Genomic DNA, 24,189 nt, shown 5'->3' on the forward strand with positions numbered 1-24,189 from the left:
AGCTTGTGCGATTGCACCAAAACTAAACTTGGTTTATTGACATATTTAGCCTGGTTGGCCAAGTATAGAAATTCAAATTCACAACCAGACCCACAATAAGCTTGTTCGCGGGAGTCTAGAAAACACAGATGCGCGCGCTGATTCTGACCACCAAGATTACCCACAATCCCAGTGTGTGCTTCTTGCTTTGTGTTCTCCATCACCATCTTGTTCTGTTCTTCACTCACTTTCTCCCTCGCAAGTCGAATTAACATTATGCTTACACAAACTCGACCTTGGTTCATCTTTCGTTTTATCCTTCAATCTTCATCGTTTTATATGGATTTCTTCTATTCTCGAGCACTTGAGCTTGAGTGGACCGTCGACCCAGCTGCAGCTACAAATCCAGCAGAGACTGCTCAACCATTGCTTTCGGTGAGTGTTAAAATCTTTTTTATACCTCAGCACATGGGCCAGTTAAAGATTAGACATGCAGGATCGTAGTTTTTCCGATTATTCATTACATATTATATACATTTTTAATATGTAGTTTATAAATAAACCAAGTTCAAGTAAGTTATCACAAATTTGACTAACTTATTCAAGTTGCTCTCTGGTGAGGATGACTCTGATGAAGACCCTGACTTTGTTCTTTCAGAAGAGGAGGAAGATGGCTCTTCAGATGAAAATATTGAAGATGAGCAAATGGAGAATGAGGTACTAACTAATGATTCTAATGACCTTCCAGAATATATTTTTGGGAGGACGAAAAAGAAAGAGTATGGACCTCCATACCCATGGTGCACAAAGGAACCTACAAGGAATCCTCACATTCGAACTCCAGCCCACAACATAATTAGGGGATGATTACCAGGATTGACTAATTATGCTAACCGTCTTGGAACTAAGCCTGAAATGAAACAAGTCAGGGATCTGATATTTGACTCTACAATAATTGATACTATTGTTGCAAATACTAATGTGAAGCTTGCATCAGTAAGAATGAACATAAATGATGCATCTAATAAATCCAACTACAGGGATACAGATGCTACTGAGATAAATGCTTTGGTTGGCTTGCTACTTCTGACATCAATTTTGAAATCAAATCATGAAACAGTCCAGTCTATGTTCACAAACGATGTTACTAGTAGGCCTTACTTCAGAACTACAATGTCAATGAGACGATTTGAAGTCCTTCTGTCTTGCCTCCGGTTTGATGATGTACAGACTCGAGCCCAAAGAAAAGAAACACATAAAGCAGCTGCAATATCAGATATCTTCAATAAAGTGATTAATAATTCCCAAAAGACATACTGCCTATCCGAAAATGCTACAATAGATGAAATGCTTGTCCCTTTCTGTGGCAGATGTTCTTTCAGGATGTATATCCCCTCCAAACCCCATAAATATGGGATCAAGATAATGTGCCTGGCTGATTCAAAAACATCATTCTTATTGAACACCTACATTTATACTGGCAAAAATAGTGATTGTGTTGGTCTTCCAGAGAAGGAACAATTGAGGATGAGTAAGCCAACCCAATCTGTTGTTTGACTTTGCAAATCAATAACACAGAGCAACTGTAACATAACAGCGGATAATTGGTTTTCAAGTATTGAAACTGCCGATGAACTAGGAAAAGTGGGTCTAACCTATGTAGGAACAATGAGGAAGAACAAAAGTGAAATACCAAAGGAGTTTCTCCCCTGCAAGCAGAGACCTACAAACTCTGCACGATTTGCTGTAAACGGACCTAGGACTTTGGTTTCATATGTTCCAGATAAAAACAAAGCCGTCATCCTTATCTCAACTATGCACCACAACTTTGAAATAAACAAAGAAAAAAACAAGCCAGGGATTGTGAACTACTACAACAAAACAAAATGTGGCATCAACCTTTTGGACATGCATTGTGCAGTATATGCTTCAAGCCGTAGGACCAGGCGGTGGCCAATGGCTGTTTTCTACCGTCTTTTGAACATCTCTAGTATAAATGCATTTATACTGTACATGTGCTACAGAGAGAATCAAATGCTGACACGGTTCCAGTTCACCAGGGATCTTGCTAAAGTGTTAGTGGAACCACACCTAAGAAAAAGACTGACTGTGCCAAATATATGCTGAGAGACAAAAGAAGCAATCAAGAAGATTTTGGGAGAAAATGTTGGTGTAAGAAGAGAAGAAGGAGTTCCTAATGACAAAATGGAGAAAAGAAAAACATGTTCCAAGTGCCCTTCTGTCAAAGAATGCAAAACACAATACAAGTGTATCAAATGTGATGCAACAATCTGTTTGGAATGCAGTCGGAAAGTCTGCATAGACTGTGCTATGGAATAAGGACTGTGTAAATTTTATGGACAAGATCTGAAGATTTTTTTTACGTTTGGCAATTTTTACAACTGTGTAATTTTCGATAGTTTTGTAATAAAAAAAAAGTTGAAAGGTATGTACATACTTTTATTTTATTCCTCAAAAAAGATTATCTTTCATTGAAATGCAATAAAATCAGATACCAGGAACTTGAGCAACACTTAGTAGCATAATTATCAAATTAAAATGATTAAACAGATTTATTTGACATCAAAATCAGTCTACAGGTCTCATAGACCGGTATTACAGTTAGTGTAATTTTAATCACATTACGGTTAAGGTGTTAAAGGTGTTTGCTGTGATGCTCCGGCAAAATCATTCATTTTACGCACTAAGGGCCACACTGGTTACTTCTCCTGTACTAGATGTAAAGAAGAAGGCCAGTATGTAAATCAGCGTGTGACTTTTCCTCAAATTGATAATCTGAATCCTAGGACCCATGAAGGATTTTTGAATAGAGAAGACAAAAATTATAATTTAAATGAGACGCCTTTAACTGCTTTGCCAGGTTTACATTTCGTACACTCCTTTCCACTAGATTATATGCATCTTGTATGCTTGGGTGTTATGAACTTTTTAAATATTGTCCATTCCACTACAGACAAGGTATATCTCATTTTCAAGAGATTTCTCACAAAGAAAAATATATTTGGACCACCCCTTTGCCCAAGCAGCGCTATTGGAATTTTTGAAGTTCAAAACATGTCAGAAGAACTTGAGATGCGAAGTATAGATGAAATTTACGAAAAAATGTTATTTTTGGAGTTCGAAGAAAAAACCATAGTTTTCCCTAAGTTACACTTTGAATAATTAGGATTAGGAGGAGGAGGATTAATAGGGCGGAGGAGGAGGAGGAAGGAGAAGGCGGAGGCGAAATAACAGTAGGAGAAAGGTGAAACATTTTATTTTGTCTTATTTTTATTCTTTACTGGTATTGTATCATTCAGGGTGCCGACATGCAGTCATTTTTATAGTAAATAAACTTGAAACATCAGTTTTATTAATTTACTCAAGTTTTATTTATTACTTTCAGTTATTTACTATAAAAATGACTGCATGTCGGCACCCTGAGTGATACAATACCAATGTAAACTTCGCAGTTCGTCATGGATCAAAACATACAAAGTTTTTATTCATCTTTTATCCAAGCACATCCCTTGAAAATTATTGTTCGATTCAATTATTATTACAGTATTATTTAATATCGAAAAAAGTTTCAAAACTACTTTTCTTAAATCCACCAAAATGATATTTTCATCATGTTACTAGCACAGACCATTGAAAAAACACTTCTGTTTTAATTCACGACAAGAAAATAAATGGAATATTTTCATAAGGCAAAGAAATTCACCACTAAAAAGAGGGAGAATTTTTAATGTTCTCAAGCGGAAGTGGCTTTGCAGATTATCCAATAAATAATGAAAATTCAACTGGCAATACAGTCTTTGTTTTAATGTAAATAATAAAGTCGACCCTAATAATAAAGAACCCCATCCATGTTAATATAGAAATTAAAACAGAATTATTATTGTTTTCCAATGAATAAAAACTCAAGTTCAACTCTCACATTATTGGAAATATTGTCTCCCAGAAACTGTAGTTCAATTGTGTAACATAAACTTATTAGTTAAAATAATGAAAAGTGAGACAAGGAACAATTTATTTTATACAGATTTTTTTATAAGTCATAACTGTGATATGTTAGTTTTCATTATACTGTACTATATAGGCCTAGTATCTAAAATATTCAGAGTAGATGATAATAAAATCATTTAAAATTTTTAAAACAACCCTAACTTGAAAACACGGTTTTGTTTTAGGACAATGGAGTTTGCTGTAGTGAAGTTTACAAAAGAGGATGACGCAATCGGAGTCATTCCTTTGACATGGGTCAAGGAAATGTCAGACTCTGAAGAGCGTATAATGGCCTCTTCTTACTACCCACCATCAAAATTGAAAAATGTTGAGCGTCTGGCAAGAAAAAAAGTCACCCCCAGAATCGATTGGGATCTGGTCGAAACCGAAATAATTCACCAGTACAGTAAGTATATTCTACTATTGTATTATTTTAACTGAGATTAGTATGTTACACAGACTCAAATCATGCCCATCCTAGCATCAAAAAAATAGTTTTAAAGTAGTCAACTGGTTCTTTCGGAATTTATAAGCTTAAAAATAGGAATCCTTTTTATGCTGCAGTAAATCTAAAACCCAAAGATGACTGATTTTTCAAATACAGTAGAGGAGCAGAGCCTCCATAGTCAGAAACTTGGTTATCCAAAAGTCTGATTAATCTGAATATAAAAATTAAATTCTGCATTAAATAATTTTGCTTATTCTGAAATATTCATTAATCTTTGATGGGTCCGGTCCCAATCATATCAGATTATCGGGGCTCCACTGTATCTGTGTTTCAAATTGAGTAGATAACAGAATAGGTGTGCTGAATTACCTCAGAATTCAATTTTTGAAGGCTATACTATCCCAAATGTGTAATGTATTTTTTTTCATCTGTGTCTCATTGCTGCATCTAATAAGGTGTACCTATAAGTCGTAAAAGCTTGTTAGAAATTGGTTTTCATAGCTCCAAATCACTACTATTGGTAGGATTATATCCTATTATATTAAGCAAGTAATTTCTGTATTTTTATATCTGGTTATTTATGTTAAACGAATCTCGAAAACGGCTCTAAATTTTCACGAAATTTGGAACATAGAAGGTTTATGATATAAAAATTTGATTGCACTAGGTCTCATCCCTGGGTAAACTTGCTGAAGGACATGAGAAGGATAATTCATCCTTGGAAAACAGATAATTTCGTCGTCTGTCGATAACAGAAGATGCGTGTGCCCGTGTAGGAGATCAGCTGTGTAATCAATTAGCTTACCGTATCTCGCAAGAAATCTATAAATTTTAATTGACTGCTCGATCAAAATAATCTGATTTGTTGACATGAGATGGTATATAATTATCATAATATTCCATGTTAATCATTATTTTACAGTTCTAAGTGATTAGTGAGTGTTATTTTGTTATTTAATCAATCATCGAATTTGGTATTTAAACAATCTAAATTAGAACTTCAATGTTTTCAAATATTTGGACTGAAAATTTGACCTGAATTAAAGTGTATGGAACATAACCAATTTTTTGGAATATTTATAGTGTATAAATCAAAAATCGGGGAAGAAACAGTTTTTGGCTGTGCTTGTTAGTCCTTCCCCAATCATTTTAAAGAATTGAATTTTGTTTATCAATAACAAGCGAAGCTCGGTGCCCCGATATTATCAATGAAGTAAGAGCGATAGCCTCTAAACCACCACTGTAAACCACTGGTAGCTGGGTCCATGGGACCAATGTGTTATTTTCTTACCAAAATAATAATAATTCTTTTAATTTCTATTTTTTAGAAACGTATGATGAACCAAGAAAAAAACTGCCAAAAGCAGCAGTAACATCCAATTTGAGTAGTGATGATGGAGAAGAGGAATTAAAAAGGAAAAGGAGACCAAAAAATTTCCTTTTTCCTGGAGAGGATATTCAAGAAGAGGATGATTCAGATGATGATCCAGCACCAACTAGAAAACATACCTCTTTCCCAGAATATCCTTCCCTTTCATCCTTTCCTCCACAGCCAGACTTTATCCAAGAGCATCCTATCCTATCATCACAAGAAGTCTTGAATGATAGTAACTTTACTCCCCCTGAAAATAGATGTCCCCTCACCCCACTCGCCAGACCCCTATTTCTAACTTCCCCTGCACTTCCTCCCATCATACTAACTCAAAATCATCCCTCAACCCATCAATCTGAGTCTGATTCTGAATCATATACTCCTCGTCCACAGCTGTTGACGCACATCAACACACAACACCCAGCACATCGACAAATGATTGCAAAAACGAGAGTGAGTTCAATTACATTAAAGTACAATTAATCCTTATGAATAATTTAATGGTCAGTTGTAAATGTAACAGTTTATAAACAGTTACAGTGCTGGTTGTGCAGCTGGATATTTAGCACTCATCATTTACATCAGTTGCTTAACATGCATCATATAAATTAGGGGCCTATTGCTGAATAACACTCTAGGCTATCAAATTAACCATATCTCCAATATGATCCCACTTAAACGCTCCATTTATTTTGTCACAATTAATTCTATCACCCTGAAACTATTTAATTACTAACAACACTAGGATGTTTTTTATTTTGTGTGATTAATATATTGTTTCTTGGAATTTCAATTTAATTATACATTCAATTATAAATAATTTTTCAAATTGTTTTTTATATAGTAAATTGGATTATGTATGTTTTATTATTTTATAACGTTTTTATTAGCTTGTTTTAGTGTCTGTCAGGCGAGTACCTAGTTATAGTTGAGGATGAGGAGTATTATAATTAAATCACATTCATTTAGATTGCCTGCGCCCCACATATGTACTGCACGTTTGTATACTGTTGTACTACATAAAAGTATTTTTCACTTCAAGGTATTCTGAACTCAATAGCTGTATTTCCCATAGTTGCCGTTATTACATATCTTTCTGGGTGAGATAAATACAACTCAAAAAACATCCAATTTGCAGATACATGTGTTGCATTGATTTTTTTCTATACTGACTACTTTGGATACATTTTAAATTAATTATGTATTTCCAGATTGTAATCGACTATTCGTCGTTGTGGGACAGTTACAAGAAACGGTTGCAGACCTCACAGACGTCGTGAAGAGATTAAATGAAAAAATAAATGAGCATTTCAATGTAAACACTCGTCAAGAACGCACCGATGAAAAATCTTACGAGGTTTTAGGAAAAATACCAGTACAAAGTTTGGAGGAAATGGAAGAGTTGGAGAAAATGATGGAAAAACCTCAATTTAAGAAGCAGCTGGTAAGTTAGTGTGTTTTTTATGTGACATTTTTTCTATTTTGAGTCTTGCCTATTGATAATCCAGATTACCTATGCCAGCAATAGCAAGTCTGTCAACCCCGCTTCCTATACAACTATCTTGTTTACAGCCAACCAATGAGAACAAAAGGGAGGAGCCCAACAGTACAGTAATGTTGAGAAAATCAACTGAGTTTGCCGCCATCTGTCACTGTCCGACTTAAAATTCAAATTTATTTATCTGAACCCATTGATTTACAAAACATAATGTGTTAACACAATATAATATACAAACAAAAACAATTATGAGCGAAATAGTCATATTAAATAGTAGGGAATGAAAACAATCTACCCATAAGACACATAGTCTAAGCGTGGGCATGAGTTCTAAAAAACAAATGTATGACTTACGGATTAATTGGAAACATTATGAAGTATATACACAGAAAAAAACTATTGACACAAAGAAGTTGAGAATTGAAAAATTAACAAAATAGTATTTAGAATAATTCAACCAGTAGCCTAGTTAGAAAAATGATAAATTTTGGGACTTTGGTGTTGTCTTGCTTCAAATTGTGTTTAAAGAAAACACAGGATAGTATATTTTTACAATTTTGCTGTCTTGGATCTGTGAATTTCACAAATTAATACAGCACTTATACTTTCATGAAATCTTTTTCAAAGTTCATCTCCATTTATCCACTTAGTCAAACAATCAACTAATTTTTTTTTCATTTCAGTTCAAAGTTCTGACTTCAGTTGGGGGAAAGGACATAAAGACGATGGTCTACAATTGCCTCCGGAGATTAATGTCCTACAACATTGCAGTTGAATATTCCTACAGCGGAAATACTGCCCAATTAATAACAATTTGAAAATTTAAATGAAAAATAGAAGCAGGTGATGTTTGCAATTGTGATGTTTGTCTCAGAAATTCTGAGACTCTAGTCTAGAATATACTCTAGTCTCAGCCGACTGTAGTATAGCTGTGCTCCAGCTAACATATTATGATGATACAGCAGTCTCCCTCTTTCCTATAGTAATCTGATTTGGACCCAGTCAGATTAAAATTTGGCAGGTTATACCAATGCATCCTAAAAATCATTAAATAAAATATACAAAAAGTATTCTCATTGATATATATAAAACTGATTTCTACTTATTAATTGCAAAAATCAAACATTAATATGATAGTGTGTCTTCTTCATATCACACGGGTGAATGTTAAACTGGCACATTAATGAAAGTTTAGTGGTTACAAATAAATCAATTACACACGGAGTATAGAGCCATTAGACTGACAGCCAGTTTATAGGTAGCTCAACAAAAATGTCTACTGTAGTACAATGCCATCCATTAGAGTTTGTACTTTGCTATGTCATAAAACTTAGAATTTCTTGAAGTTTCTTCAAGAATATGTTTGATTACAGAAGCTGTAAGGCAGGTCTACCCAGCGGCAACGGAGGATGTGGTGAAAAACTTTATGGGAAAGTGGCTGCAACAGGCAAAATACAGATTAGGTCGAAAGTGAGTTATTAAATTACTGTATACTTGTACTGTATTACTGTATACCGAGTTACAGTACTGTATAACTGAGTCATTTTTGGTGAATTGAATAACTTTCTCAAAAATTGATATTTTCAGAAAAGTTTTGTTTTACTAGATCAACAATACCATAAAGAATCTATCCGCTTTAATCTCATGGATATATATATCTCTTACCGAACTCGAAATGTTCTGTCCCAAAAATTTAAACTTTAGACGCTCATATCTCAAAAAGTAATGATCGGAAAAAATGTTTTCCTGAGAAAACTTTTTCATTTTGATAGTTTGATAGTATACAAATCGAAAAACTTGAAAACTTTGAAAAATATCACCAGTAGAAAGTTTATTTTTATCCTTTGCACAGCTTTAAATAACATTACAGTAATGTGGTTAACGAAGTCTATATTGTATAAACAGTTCTCATTTTGTGTTGCTGTTATTTGATATGCCGAAATTATGACTTTTGGCCAATCACTTTGCCTAGATTCTTGTGCATTGCAGAAACTGTCACCATTTTAGATGTTGCAGCAAATGTGTTCATTGCACTAATTAATCATTTGTACATTATTTATAATTTTTAATAAGATCTGTTAGAGGTCATGCGGAACTTGGTGAGCCTTGGCCTTGAACGGAGAACCAGCTGAAAATCGGGTTTGGGGGATGCCAAAAATTTTATGGGGTGGTAAATTATTGAGGGGTAATTTTGTGAGAGAGGGAGGGGGGTTTTAACCGGTGTTTAGCTGGTTCTCCGTTCAAGGCCAAGGCTCACCAAGTTCCGCACGATTTCTATAATTGTTAAAAGCAGGGTGTTAGTTCCTTGCCATGTCATCAGGCCGACACTGAATTCCCTTTAGCTACAGTGACTTTATAGAGATAGTCACTCTTTATATAGTCACTGTACCTTGAGCCTTCCCTAAACATGATTATGAGGTTATGATATGTTACTTTATAATGTTAATTTTCATAGTCTTATGTATATTGTACGTATTTTCACAGATGTTCTGAAGTGGGTGTGTTTTCAAACGAAAATGAAGAAGAGGAAGGATAATACAGAAAACTATCTACAAAACTGTAATTTGCTGCAGCATTGTAATTTGAGCAACCTGCTATTTAATAAATAAAATCATCTTGAAATGTGAACGTCTTGTTTTCTAAACCTAACAGATAATTTGTAATCTAAATTTATTAAAATTTTGTAATATAAATTTTGTCTTATTGTTTATCACTCAAGAATGATTATATTTAGTCTTTATTTTAATCTTATGAATCTATCTTTTAGTAGTTAATAATGAAAACATTAATGTTTTCATATAACAAGGTGGGCTGAAAAATTAATGTTGTGAAACAGCTTTTATATTAAATATACATATAATAAGGTAATTAAATAAGAGTTTTGACTGTCCGCTGCTTAAAATAATGAATATTTAGGTTATATTCATGTTTTATAGGTCAGAGAATCTGAATCAAAGCTTTATCTGAATTTCTGTTCATCCATTTGTTGGTTGGTGACGCTGTACAACACACTCTTGTCCATCTTTCACACAATAACTGCTGAAACTTATTTAAATCTAGTCTGCTGAAGCTTTTTCCATATACTTACATGTATGAGAGCATTTTAGACGCAATAATTAATTCAGCATAAGCCATTTTGATGTTTTTTAATCATTATTGGCAAAGCCAGAAAAATGCTTGTAATATTTTTATATTTTTTATTTCTTTATCTCTTGTGAAAAAAGTAAATAGAAGCATTATTATTGTTGATGACTAGAATGAATTTGTCTTTGTAGTTAAATAATTCAATTAAAGTGTTCAACTAATTTTTATCAATATTAATTAATACTAATCAATATTATTATCGCATCTGATCACGATAGTAATTGATGTGTATAAACATAATAGTTAAACACTTGAATTAAATTATTCAACAACAAAGACAAATTCATTATAGTCCCCAACAAAAATAATGCTTGTTTCACTTTTTTACAAGAGATAATATAATTTGAAAATTGTTGAGGGCTAAACCAAAACCTTGGTTCATAGCAAGTTCAGAGTAAGTCTTTCAGAGTGAGCCTAGAGTGGGCTTGTGAACATGAGTTCACGGTGGGTTTGTGTTCGGTCTCTAAACCAAGTCAAAAACAAGCCTATCAGAGTGAGCATAGAGTAGGCTTGTGCACATGAGTTCATGGTGGGTTTGGTGTTGGGACTTGGGTTAGGCCGGTCTCACACTGGAACCAACTTCATACGACTTTTGGTCGTGCGTAATCGTGCGACTATGCATGAACATTCCCGACAGTAGAAATATAATGAGCGCTCTCACACTGCAACCGACTTAGGCCCAATTTCACCAAAGTTTCTGAAACCGCCGGTTTCGAAACTGTGGTTCCTGGCTGAACAGAAGTTTTGAATGCTGACGGATTTCACCAGCACAAACTGACCAAAGATTCCGAAACCGTCGTTTTGGGGTATTGTGAAGGCAGTGAACCCACTTGACGTCATTTTATAACCTAAAAACTTTGTTGTGCTCTCGTAGATTGTTGTTCTAACATTCAATACGAATAAGAATCTTCATTATTAAAGACATTGTTAACAATGCATTTACAAACGTCAATAATAGGTACTAGATAATACATAATAGTACTAGTCTGCAAATATTTGGTCTAGTCAATCACATAAAATTCTTGTATGCTATATAAAATTTAGGCTTTCAGTAGTTTTCAATTTTCTTCTGAAGAATGCAAGAGACAATGATTTGATTCCTAGTAGTAAAGAATTGTCAAGTATACACAAGTGATGTATACTTAAAGACAGATGTATACACAAGATTTTTTTGCAAAGTAGTGATCCTGAGCTTTTGAGCTCTGATATTATTCCTATTTCTGAATAGGTGATTGAATATCTATTGTAAGTGGACATAATATTAGAGTTTTTTCTAGGTTCAATGAGAGATTTCATTATTCACATGAATCATTAAGGAGTACAGAGCTATCATCTAGAAAATTTTGTACTCCTGTTTTGGATTTACAACTAACTTTGAGATTAAAATCATCAGCAAAAAGTAATCCTGCTTTATGAGTACCTTCTATGTTACAAATTATGTCATTAAAATGTAGGCTATTAATGAGTATGTTCCAAGTATGGAGCGTTGAGTGACCCTATACCGATCCTTCCTGCCCTTAGAGAACTGACAATCTCTGTAAACAATCTGGTTGCGGTCTTTTAAATATGACATAACGAGATCGATTCATTCAGAATTGCAGCCATAATAAGAAAGTTTGCTACTAAGTATGTTATGCCAGTACCATATCGTAAGACATACCAGCATATGACCTAAAGCTAACAGAAAGATCCTTATCCAAATAATCAACAACACTATTTACTAGTCTTGTAACTTCATTACATGGCCTGAAGCCAAATTGTTTTTCAGTAAACATACCAAAGCTTTCAAAATGACTTGATATCTGGTCTTGCATTATGGCCTTGAATACTTTGGATATCACAGGTACAATAATTGATGGTCAGAAGTTTTTTATCGCCTTTTTTATGTACAAGTAATACCTTAATGTTTTTCAATACACTTGGAAAAATGCCTTGCAAACCAAACAGTCATACATATACGTATAAGTTGCCTTTTTCTTGTTTCTATAGTTTTTCCGGTGTTGTAAATTAGCTATAGGTATTATTTGTAATCGAAAATTTATTCGTTTTTATCTGTTAATTAGTTTTAATTGGGTCATTTATATATATTAGGTACCTAGTTTAATAAGAAACTCATGGAGAAAACGTTGAGTGGGAAAACGATTGGGGAGCCTCTGCATATATATATGAACAGTTCTGATTGATCTAATAGAAAAACATTTTAATATTATTGAATGTAAGAAGACTTATTACTTTAAATAAATTATTGAAACTGTTGGATTGGTTAAAAATAGGAAGCGAATTCAACAATTTTAATAAACTACTGCCTAATGAATTAACTAACAAACTTATAACTAAATCCAACAATATCAAAATAATCAACTGACTATTGAACAACATTTGAAATGTCAATACATGAGTGTGTGTGACCTAACATTCAGCTCTTACGATTACAGTAGGCTACACAAAAACGCGAAAGTAGTGCGATATAAAACTGTTTATAGGTTATAATCACCCGTTTTCGAAGGCTAACCGACCAAACTTGGCCGGTAAGTTTGAACTGGAGTTTTCGGAGTCACGTGACCCTAAACGAGTGTGGTGAAATTCGATTCTGTCGTTTACGGCCAAACAGCAGATTTCATTTTGTTAAACTGTTGGTTTGGTGTTTGGTGAAATCGGGCCTTAGTCGTGTGTCTGCGTGCGTTTGGATCCGACCTGCGACTCGATCCCGACTAGCTGGGATTTTCAATCGACTTGGTACGACCTTTTATAGAATTGAGTATCTTGTACAGTGTTCCAAACTGAGTGTTTGCAGAGTTTGTGTGTATTGTTTTATTCAATATGGATATGGAAAGTTTGATTATGTTGATCAAAGAAAGGGAAAGCCTCTGGAATCAAAAGAGTGAATACTATCATTCAAGAGATGTCCAACGGCACCTATGGAACGAAGTTGCCCAAGAATCAAAGATCAAAGGTAAATGTAATAAATAATTTAGGCTAAATGCTTTAAATTAGTTTTATTATTATATCTGTGTTTACATAAATGCATTCCTTAGATACATATGAATAGCAAGTTGTAAGTATCAACCTATTATGATATGCTAGGAAACAAGGTTAAGCTAGCAAACTATATGTATATAATGTTCGAGATTTATAAGGGATTGTTTACAAAAAAGTCTTGAATTGTTCTCGAATATCATATGCTCGTTTAGCAGCTCGGTTTTCACCCAGAGTACTTGCTCGAGTTGAAGTGGGTACGTTGTGGTTATAGTGATTGGTTGTAGGTAAGTTTAAAGGTACGTGCTCTCTTTCAATAACGATGTTGTGAAGGAGACAAATACATTTGATTATAACATCAGCTCGTTCGGGCTCAACTTCAATGGCTTTGGTTAACAGTCTCCATTTCTGGTTATAATGCCAAATGCACACTCAACGACCTGTCTAGCTAATGATAAACGTTCATTGTAAACTAATTGTTCACGTCCTGCATTTTGTAAGGGTAAGGGCGCATTAGGAAGGTCTTTAATGGGTATGCCTCGTCCCCTATGATTACATGAGGTAGGAACACTTCAGTATCAGGTAATTTTCGCTCTGAAGCAACATTGAGGGAACCATTTTGTAGCATTCTTGATAATTTTAATTCGAAAATACTCCTCCATTGCTTTCTTTACCGTACGCTCCAACTTCTATGGCAATAAATCTGTAGTCTGGACCAACAAGAGCTTGCAGAACAATAGAAAAGAATTGCTTGTAATTATAATGTAAGCTGCCTGAGTGTCGAGGGGCTTTGATACTAATATGCTTCCCGTCGATGGAACCCATACAATTGGGGAACTTCCATCACCGCCAAAACTCTTCTGAAATGCTGATGGATTCTTCATTTGACGGGAAATTCATGTGTTTTTCCACTAGTTTTTCCCAAATAGTCCTGCACGTTTCGTGGACAATGCGACCAATAGTATTGTTAGCAATTCGGAACCAATAGCCAATCGTTTTGAAAGACGATCCAGTGGCCAAATACCTAAAAAAAAAACTATAAGATTTTTCTAATCTTAAAATACAATGTGATGAAATAAATTCCTCTACTCATTGTTTGCATATATAGTGAGCGTGTTGTTTTGATGTTCGGGCTGTTCATAAACATCTGTCCTTGTACCATACATTCATAATACAACACAACAGACGCCGTATATTGTTTTCATAACATTCCTCCTTATCCGACCAATCTGCTAATCCGAACAATGTTCGGTCCCAATTAGTTTGGATTAACCGGACTCCACTGTCATATGTCAACAAAGTTTTTGGAACCTTTCATATAGGTCTACGTGTAAAATTTTGAAACTAGACATTTTGAAACCGCAAATTTTCTGTTTCAGTTGAAGAAGTTGAGAAGAAATGGAGAGGTATACGAGACATTTTTAGGAGGGAATTTAAAAGAGCTAATGCGCATAAATCTGGTGACCCAGGAGAAGAGTATATCCCTAAATGGCCGTATTACAAAATCATGTTGTTTCTAAAAGATACAATTACTTCAAGAGACTTGACAGGTAGTGTCCATCTGAGGTTGATGAACGTGATGAGCCAGAGCCCGACGTTTTAAGCGAGTTTCCCCCAGAAATGATATTGCGACCTCACCATAAATTCTGTCACCATCAACACAAACAAAAATACCCTCCCGGACTGTCTTCAAGTCACCACCGAAGAAAGCATCCAAACGGCCCAAGGAGACATCTACTATTGACGACAAACTTCTCAAAATTGAAAAGAAAAGCTAAAACTTTTTAAAGGGAATATGGCTGATAGCGAAATGCAGTTTTTGATGAGACTGCACCCTTTTCTAAAACGGGTACCCCCTGCTCGTCAGCTGGCAGTACGTGCAAGTATTATTTGAGTGATTGATGATGAAAACACTCAACAGTATTCCCCGAGCCCTTCCTTCCACTCATCTAGTGCTGATGAATGTCGAAGTCATTCCTCATCTTCAAGTATGAATTACATGGTCCTACAAACGCTACATCATCTAATCAACAGGGGCAACAAACGTATTTTGAAGATTTCGATCCTACAAAAGTTCATCTCTAAAGATTAAAATAGCCCAATAAGTGACCTGTTTGGTTTATTGTTTAAAAAAATATTTACATATCTCTGAGTTAAAAATGTGTCAAATGGAAAATGTGCAGTAGAGTTTAGTACCCTAAAACACATTTATATAACTTTTTATGATCACACATTATTAATTTTTTATGTTCAGGAAGATTTATAGACACATAAGAGTTATTTTAATTTTTGGACATTTTTGACCATTTTCAGTTTATAATAGCCTTAATACGTAGAGTCCAATTTATTAACTACCAAAATGTAAACATAGTTAAAATAGTGAAAAATACAAGTAAACACAGTAGAAATGTTGTTTTATTGACTACTTACCTCAGTGTAACAGCCAAACGCTCTTCCGGTGATATCACTTTGCGAAAGTTGCTGTGTTTTGTCAGCCCTGTATTAACTTGTTCCAGAATATAGTTGAATGTGTCCAAACTCATACAGAAGTAGTCAAAGAATTTTTCCAGATGATTTTTCAAATCACTCATTAAATGGTGAAACTCTCCGTTCTCTTCTCTCTTCACAAATATCTCATTAACCATTCCGTTCTTCGTTGACGTCTTTTTCTTCTTCTCCTTGTCAACAAACTATTACTCTCTAACAAGTAAAACAACCCATCCATACTTTAAATTATATATTTAAAGTCTAAAATTTCTAAATAGTGCCCAAAGCTTACTGTATACGAGGAGCAACTATGACGGAAAGTATGCTACAATGTGAGAGCTCAGGTCGTGCGACTTAAGTCGCACGACTACGCACGACCAAAAAGTCGTACAAATAACGAAGAAGAAAGTGAAGTTCCTGCAATACTTAGTGGAACTAGCTGAACAGCTGGTTCTCACAGGTCGTCAGACTGCTAAAGTATCACGCAAGCTCAGCAGTTCCAGAGGGCCTCGATCTAAAAAATCCAGGACAATGCTGAATATTGGTGATCATCTACCAATTGCGGCTAAAGGCCGTCGTCGTTGTGTCAGGTGTGCTGAAGAAAAGAAAGAAAAGAGAACAAGCTTAATATGTGGTGCATGCAATATGCCCCTTTGCAATGCGTGTTTTACTCCTTATCATGAATAATAATGTCTCCAGAACATTGGAATTTCAATACTGTACATTATTTCAATTATTTTATTTGTATGATTATTTTATAAGATGACATTGATATAATATTACATTGAATCATTTTTAATATTTACAATAAATATATTGAATTACATTGAATATGTTGTTGCTCAAATTGGTCACTATTTGTTCCAGCATACCATTGGGATATATGGTCCCACCCAAAAATACAAGTGGGACAATATGTCCCAAAACATTTTCCAAGTTTTCCGGGTTTCCTGTGATGATGGAATTTTTTTACAATTTTTTTCATATTCATATTTGGCACTTTTATGAATATCCATGTTAATATTTGAAAAATTAAGAAAAAAATAATTTGGTATTTTATGGGACAAGTGAATAGCAATAGTTTGGTAGTCTAAGGGTTAAATTTTAGTAAACCTTATACATTTTGGGAAAGTAATATTCTATATCCTACTGAAGTACCGACTTATGAAAATAAAATAATCACTAATTTTACTTTTGACAAAATACATAAAGCAAATACTTATTTAGAGCCATTACTGATTCTTGAAGATTTTGTAGTTAGTAGCAACTTATCAGAATATGTAGTTTATATATTAATGGCGAGCTTAATACTTATATTATATGTTGTTTTTCATTCTCATGTATTCAATAAACTTGTGATTCCAGACAAGAAATTAGATACTGTTCAATCTCACTTAGAAAATTCTAAAATATTTCTTACACCCCAGCTACACTTATGAAGGTGAGGACACCTTCATCTTAAGGGGGGAGGAGTTATATACATATAAGACAATAGATTTAGGAACTGTAGAGTAAGCACTTTGTACTAGTATTTAAACCTCTGTAAGATTATTTCTCGTGTCATTCCGTTACCAATAGTCATGCTGCCATTATGTATGTGTTTTATTCGTTAAATAAAACTTTTTTAAAAAGTGAGTTGCGCGTTCGTTTATCTTATCTTCAGATACTGCTCATTTCCTTAGTATAGAGCAGATACTGCTTTCATGCTTGGTAAACTTGTGAACAGCTGATCATATACTGCCAATTTGCGCCAAATTCCTTGCTTTTGAAGGTTATGTTCGATTGCTTGTTAGTAAGCTGTTGATCAACTACAATTTTACTGTTTCTTGTGATTTGTTGTTGTGATCAGTGTTTTAGTTATGAAGAAACTTAAGATTTTTTCATCAAGAACAAGGAAGATGGTACTCCTAAATAAAATAGCATCTACTAGTGCAAAAGCAGCTGAAGACTGTATTCAAATTGAACCTGCTACTACAACAAATGAGGAACCAGTACCAGCATTGAGAGGCAAAATTTACACAAGTGAGCCCATTTGTGGACCAGGTGAGCATATTTTCATGAATTTAGAGAAACAAACTGATATCATGAACAGACAAAACAGTGACATTGAACTTGAACTTGCTTGTGAAAATGAAGTGAACAGACAGGACAGTGACAATGATTTTGAACTTGCTGGTGAAAATGAAGTGAACAGACAGAACATTGACAATGATTTTAAATTAGCTTGTGAAAATGATCTGAACAGACAGAACATTGACAATGATTTTAAATTAGCTTGTGAAAATTATGTGAACAGACAGAACAGTGACAATGAATTTGAATTTGCTTGTGAATATAATATTAATACAGTTGATGAGCTCCAAGTAGGCTTAGATTTGCCCATCATTATAGTTGAAAGTCTACAACAGGATTCACTTGCTCCAGCTGCTGAAGACAATGAGAATATTGAAATGCACAATAACGTTGGAAAAGATGACAAACTAATCCGCAAAAGGAAGAAAAATCAATCCACATCAACGGAACGAAAGAAAATTAAGACTGATGCTATTAAGAGGGAGCATACAATTCATCCACCTTGTGAGAATTGCAAAAAGAATTGTTTGGCAAAAATTGATCAAGAACGAAGAATTTCCATAAATGAGCAATTTTGAAACATTGAAAAATATGAGGACAGAAGAACATTTGTATTTAATAGCTGTGAAAGAGTTGATGTGAATAAAAGGACAGTTACTGTTTCAGATGAAGAGAATAAGTTGAGAAGAAATAAAACAATAAAATACTACTTAACTGATGGAGATGACAAGAGACATGATGTATGTAAAACGTTTTTCTTGACAACCCTTGGATTCAATAAGAAAAACGACAAGTTTGTAAATACAATTCTCTCAGCAGAAAAAGGGTCAATCAAACCTAACATGAGTATGAGAGGAAGACAACCTTCTGTAAATAAAGGGCCACATGAAGAAATTATTCTTCATATTGAGTCATTTAATCCACAAATTGCACATTACAGAAGGGAACATACACCTTTGACTCGTTATTTGCCAAGTGATTTAAATATTGTATTGATGCATGGAAATTTTCTTCAAAAACATCCACATTTTAAAAATTCAGTATCATATGAATTGTACAGAAGATTTGTCAAGGAGAGAAGGATATCTTTCGCAAGATTGGGAAATGAGGAGTGTGAGCAGTGTGAGGAATTCAACCTCTATGAGCATGATGAAAATAACTTGATTGATGATTGTGAAATTTGTTCCATCTGGAAAAAACATAAGAAGCTAGTTAAAGATAGTAGAGAACGTTACAGACAGTATGCTGAGAAGTCTTAGAGTTGACTCTACATTGTGTGTTAGTGCAGATCTTGAAAAAGTTATCATGTTACCAAGACTTGAAATGTTTCAGCAAGTAATATTTGCACCAAGACTTACTGCTTTCAACCAAACGTTTGCACCAGTTGGTAAAAAAAGTAAGGCAAAACCTTATGCAGTACTTTGGCACTCTGCATTGCGAGGAAGGAATAAAGAAGACTTGGTAAGTGCATTTTATGCTTTTTTTAAAGAGAACAGAGACATGAAAAACATAGTTTTATGGCTGGACAATTGTAGTGCACAAAATAAAAATTGGTGCTTGTTTAGTTTTCTAGTGAAAATGATCAATTCGATGGAAATTGATGCAGATGAAATTTCATTTTTCTATTTCGAGCCTGGACATTCTTTCAATAGTGCTGATAGCTTCCACCATCAAGTCGAGATGTCACTCAAAAGACAGAAAAAAACATACGATTTTGTAACTGCAGTTAAAAAAGCCAACAATGGACATGTCAATGTGATGAAGATGTCCATCAATAACTTTTTTGATTGGAAGGATTGGAAGTCTGAGGCGAAAATGAAGTCAACAGCTGAAAGAATCTATTTAAAGGATATTGTGCAGCTGAAAGCCATCCGTGGTAGCTACACTCTACAATACAAGAACACTTATGAAGAAAGTGAAGATTTTAAAGTACTTGACTTTCTACAAACCCGAGTTTTGAAGAAGAAAAGAATGACAGATCCTAAAATTATCACAACGCCTCAAGGATTCTCAGAAGAGAGTAAGAAAAACCTCCTTAATGCACTTGAAGGAATTATCCCTGACAACAGAAAACTATTTTGGGAATCGTTGCCAACAGAATGTACTGACTAATTAACTTGCTAACTAACTGTAACATTCTTAAAATTTTCACTATCTACTCATGTAGGGATATTGATAATCGATATTGAACTTCGAAAGTATCATCTTAGCAAAATGTTGATCTGTATTGAAATAATATGAGCTGGCAATTAGAAAAATTATGTCAGTGTAATAAATTTATTGTTGTTTGCAGGTTTTTGCTTTTTATTTTTCATTTTTACTTATTATATTTTATATGTGAATGATTGAAATGTTTGATGATGGTTAGTTGAATCTTGCTTCAAAAATATAATCTTAGGCATGTGACTAAATTCACTTACTGCTACTGAATATTCTAATTTTGCTAAGGAGTAGAGCAGTAACTATTAGTTACTGCTCTTACGCTTAGGAAAGCTGGTAAGATAAAAGCAGTAAGTGTCTTTTTTTATTGAAGAAAGATAAATATTGAATTTTTGTGACCAGAAGGCCAATTTAAACAGTCCAAATAGAAGACTGGTGAAATTTCAAAGCAAAACCTTCAAAATAACATAAGTTACACCTATTTGAATGTTTGTGGTCGATTAACTAGAAACAATGTTTTGGCAGATACTGCTCTTTTGATTAGCAGGGCAGTATACCAATCAAGATGAGAATACTGTTGAAACTGAAGAAAATAAGGTGAAGAAAAATTTCAATTTCCAAACAGATGTACCTATTATTGTTTTATATTTCAAGATTTTAAGTTTTGTAACCACTTGTGAAATCAATGTTTTTAACAGCTCACTTCCAATTATGTATGTTCATAATGAACACATCTTGTAATGCCTTTTCCAAACTCTTCTGGACTATAGTAAAAAATAATTGGTGAGACGGGTGATTGTGGCACCATCTCTAAGTGAAATTGGTTAATTTCAAGCTTTAAATTGCATATGTTATTAAAAATATTGCAGATGTGTTAATCATATGACAATTTTAAAATTAGGTTTCATTTATGTTTTAGAAAACAACAAACGAATACTCGTCACTTGTACAATTACAACGGTTTAGTAAGGGTTTGAATTGGTGGTTGATTTCCATTCAAAAATTTTCAGTTAAGTCCAGTTTAACATGTCCAGTTAAGTGTATTGAGTGTTCATTTGAATATTTTTATTAATTAAATACTTCCCATAATTTTTTTATTCATAAGGCTAATTGATAGGTTTATTATAAATATTAAAACAAGTATCTTTTTCATTTTATTCCAACACTTGATGAAACTTTCAAGGTTGATAATGACCTGTAACTAGTCATTTCATAAACAAAAATAAAAAGGTTACAATACTCGTAATTGAATGTAATAAATAAATATAATAGTTCTCAAGTTTGCCAGAATTATTTTTAAATGAAGATCCTGTTACCTATAATACTATAAATGAATTTCTAATGTTATTCCAGACTGAAGATCTGCAATGTGAAACAAGTGGAAGAAAAAGAAAATGTATTTCTGTTGAGACGGAACTAATTTTGAGTGCACACACTCCACGAAAAGAAAAATTACGGAAGAAGATAAGAGTTTTGCAAAGAAGAAATAAAAGGTTAGAGAAAAGGTAAAACATATTCACTTACACAAAGAGATTCAGAAATATCAACTGAGCAATTTATTAAAAAATGCGAAAAGGTTCTTAGCAAAAATTTAAGTGATGTGGTGAAAATGGAACTGAAATCGTCATTGACCGATGCAGGGAGGATGAGATACAGCAAACATTTTAAAATAATGGCTCTTACTTTGTTTTTTCTAAGCAGCAAAGCATATAAATTCATGAAAAATATTTTCAAATTGCCAACAGAAAGGACATTGCGATTAATGACGGAGAAATGGGAATATGCTCCAGGCATTAATGATTTTATTTTTTCAAGTTTGAAATTAAATATAAGTAATATGGACGAGATAGAGAAACATTTTATATTAAGCGATGATGAAATGCCACTGGAAACGTTTCTATTTTATTGCATCTCCAAAGACGATACTGTGGGGTTTCACAATACTGTGGAAAAAATCAAATGAAGCCCGCAACATCGGTCTTGATTAAAAGTATACAATTGAAAAGTATACATACAAATAGATTAAAAGTAAACAATACAAATCATTCATGATTAAAAGTATACAAGGTAATTGGAAACAACCTATCAGTTATCATTTTACGAATCATGAATGCAGCTCTAAAGATTTTAGATCAATACTCCAACGAGTTATAGAGATGTTGATTACAACTGGATTGAATGTGAGAATACTAATAACAAATTTTTTGAAATTTGCTACGGAGGAAGGTGTATGCTCTCAAAACTTTTTATGAATGATAAAAAAATATATTACATATTACATGACATACCTCATTTAATGAAATCGTTGAGAAATAGTCTACTAAAGTATGATTTCACGAATTCCGAAAAATCAAATTTTTATAGCTTCTTGGAATCATATACTGCAGTTTTTTGAAAAAGATAAGAAACAGTCTCTAAGATTGGCTAGGAAATTGACTGAAGCACACATAAATCAAAATGGATTCTAAAAAATGAAAGTGAGTTTGGCAGTTCACGTTTTTAGTCACACTGTTGCAAGTGTTATTTATACACATGTCAGTCTAGGACCCTTGGATACTACTGCAATAGCCACAGCAGAATTCATCGAAACTTGTAACAATTTTTTTGATTTATTAAACACGAGTTGTAAAGATCCAGAAAAAGTAAGGAGCAATTACGATGTATGGAAAGGATCCACTGATCAAATGGAGTTGATAGGAGAATTTTCCAACGTGATTGATGGTATTGTGGTCTTTAATAAAGAGGGGAAAATGTTACCGCCACTATTAAGTGCTTCAAAGGTTTGAAAAAAAAAACATCGAAGCATTTTTACAATTTTGGGAGAGTTCAAGAAACATTTTCAGTTACTTAGCCACGAGACGTTTTAACCAGGATTGTCTAGAAAACTTCTTTGGGGCCATCCGACAGCAAGGAGGTAACTGCAACAATCCAACTCCAATACAATTCATAAGATCGTTCAAAACACTAATATGTTTAAAATATTTCTAACACAATGATTCAGAAAACTGTGCACATGATTTTGATGCCCTTTTGACAAAAATGTCCGAAAATGAACATACAAAAAAACTGATAATGTTACAGATAAATTCATTGTGTTTGGAGAAAACTTAACCAAACTTCACCGATTACAGGTCAACAGATTTGCCGCGAGAAAACGCGCTGCAATATGTGTGTGGATATTTGCTGAAGAAATGTCTTCTTATACACGAGTGTGACATCTGTAACCAGTATTCTACAGTGGGAGCAGATACATTCAATTTAAGATCCATATACACACACTTCAAAGCATACGAAAGCAATACGAGTGGATTCCATACGAGTGGATTTTATGGAAAACTGAAGATTGGAGACACTGAATTCATTGAATTTGTAGATGAAATGGAGAAAAAATTCATTTCAAACCAGTTTTTTCCTTAAAAACTACAACTTTAATCAGCCGCCATTTTTGATACAAGTACCATAAAACATTTTTATCGATGCCATCTTCCTTGTTTTAATAAGGCCTTTAAAATAATGTACCATACAATGGGTGTAAACATTAAAAATATGCGAGTTACAACCTCTAAGTCACCCCCTTATGATGGGTTGAAATTCAGTTGTACGTCAAAAGGTAGGGTACTTGCCCAATAACTTATCCTGATGGTTACAGTATTATATCTACAAGAGTCTCCAACTTATTGAAGGGTTCCCATACATATGACTCACTTTGTATGTGACTAACAACTAGAATATTGTTATTGTAATAACTGTAACTAATATTTATGTAACTGAATGAGTAACTGATATTTGCATAAGTAACAGGCTTCGGGGGATGTTAACTTCTTTTTGATTTTTTTGATTACTTTTTTTTCATGTTCACAACTATTACAACTTTCACACTATGCTTAGCTTAGTATACAGCTGGTAACTTTAAATGATATTATTCATATTATTCCAATTATTAATTTTAATGGATTTTATTTATATATATATAATTATAATTTTTCAACTGCAAAATAAATAGTTTACTGAAAATCAATTAATTCTAATCACTGAAGACAGCAA

The 24,189-nt window shown here is 33.7% G+C and overlaps 1 protein-coding gene and 1 long non-coding RNA gene across 3 annotated transcripts in view; one reads left to right on the forward strand and one right to left on the reverse strand.

The window, feature by feature from the left end:
- Positions 1-252: 252 nt before the first annotated feature.
- Positions 253-8,123, forward strand: LOC120350268. The gene is made up of 4 exons (XM_039422857.1): positions 253-414; positions 4,173-4,393; positions 7,019-7,251; positions 7,989-8,123. The coding sequence occupies exons 2-4, from the start codon at positions 4,177-4,179 to the stop codon at positions 8,121-8,123; spliced, it is 585 nt and encodes a 194-aa protein (XP_039278791.1). The 5' UTR covers positions 253-414; positions 4,173-4,176.
- Positions 8,124-14,086: 5,963 nt separating this feature from the next.
- The window catches only part of LOC111059542, a 61,230-nt gene continuing 51,127 nt past the window's right edge, over positions 14,087-24,189 (reverse strand). The window contains exon 6 of one of the 2 annotated variants that reach the window (XR_005570853.1): positions 14,087-14,449. This is a non-coding gene — a long non-coding RNA (uncharacterized LOC111059542). Of the gene's footprint in view, positions 14,450-16,313; positions 16,508-24,189 lie in introns of those variants that run through there. The other variant, XR_005570852.1, reaches the window with a different exon arrangement.

Source organism: Nilaparvata lugens, chromosome 3 (genome assembly GCF_014356525.2).
Source record: "Nilaparvata lugens isolate BPH chromosome 3, ASM1435652v1, whole genome shotgun sequence".
NCBI classification, from domain to species: Eukaryota; Metazoa; Arthropoda; class Insecta; order Hemiptera; family Delphacidae; genus Nilaparvata; species Nilaparvata lugens.

Bases quoted from the DNA above. Each gene is read 5' to 3' on its own strand.
- LOC120350268 (XM_039422857.1), top strand. From the start codon at position 4,177: ATGGAGTTTGCTGTAGTGAAGTTTACAAAAGAGGATGACGCAATCGGA. The intron at 4,394-7,018 runs GTAAGTATATTC...ATGTATTTCCAG, and splicing joins CGAAATAATTCACCAGTACA to ATTGTAATCGACTATTCGTC. The intron at 7,252-7,988 runs GTAAGTTAGTGT...TTTTCATTTCAG, and splicing joins CTCAATTTAAGAAGCAGCTG to TTCAAAGTTCTGACTTCAGT.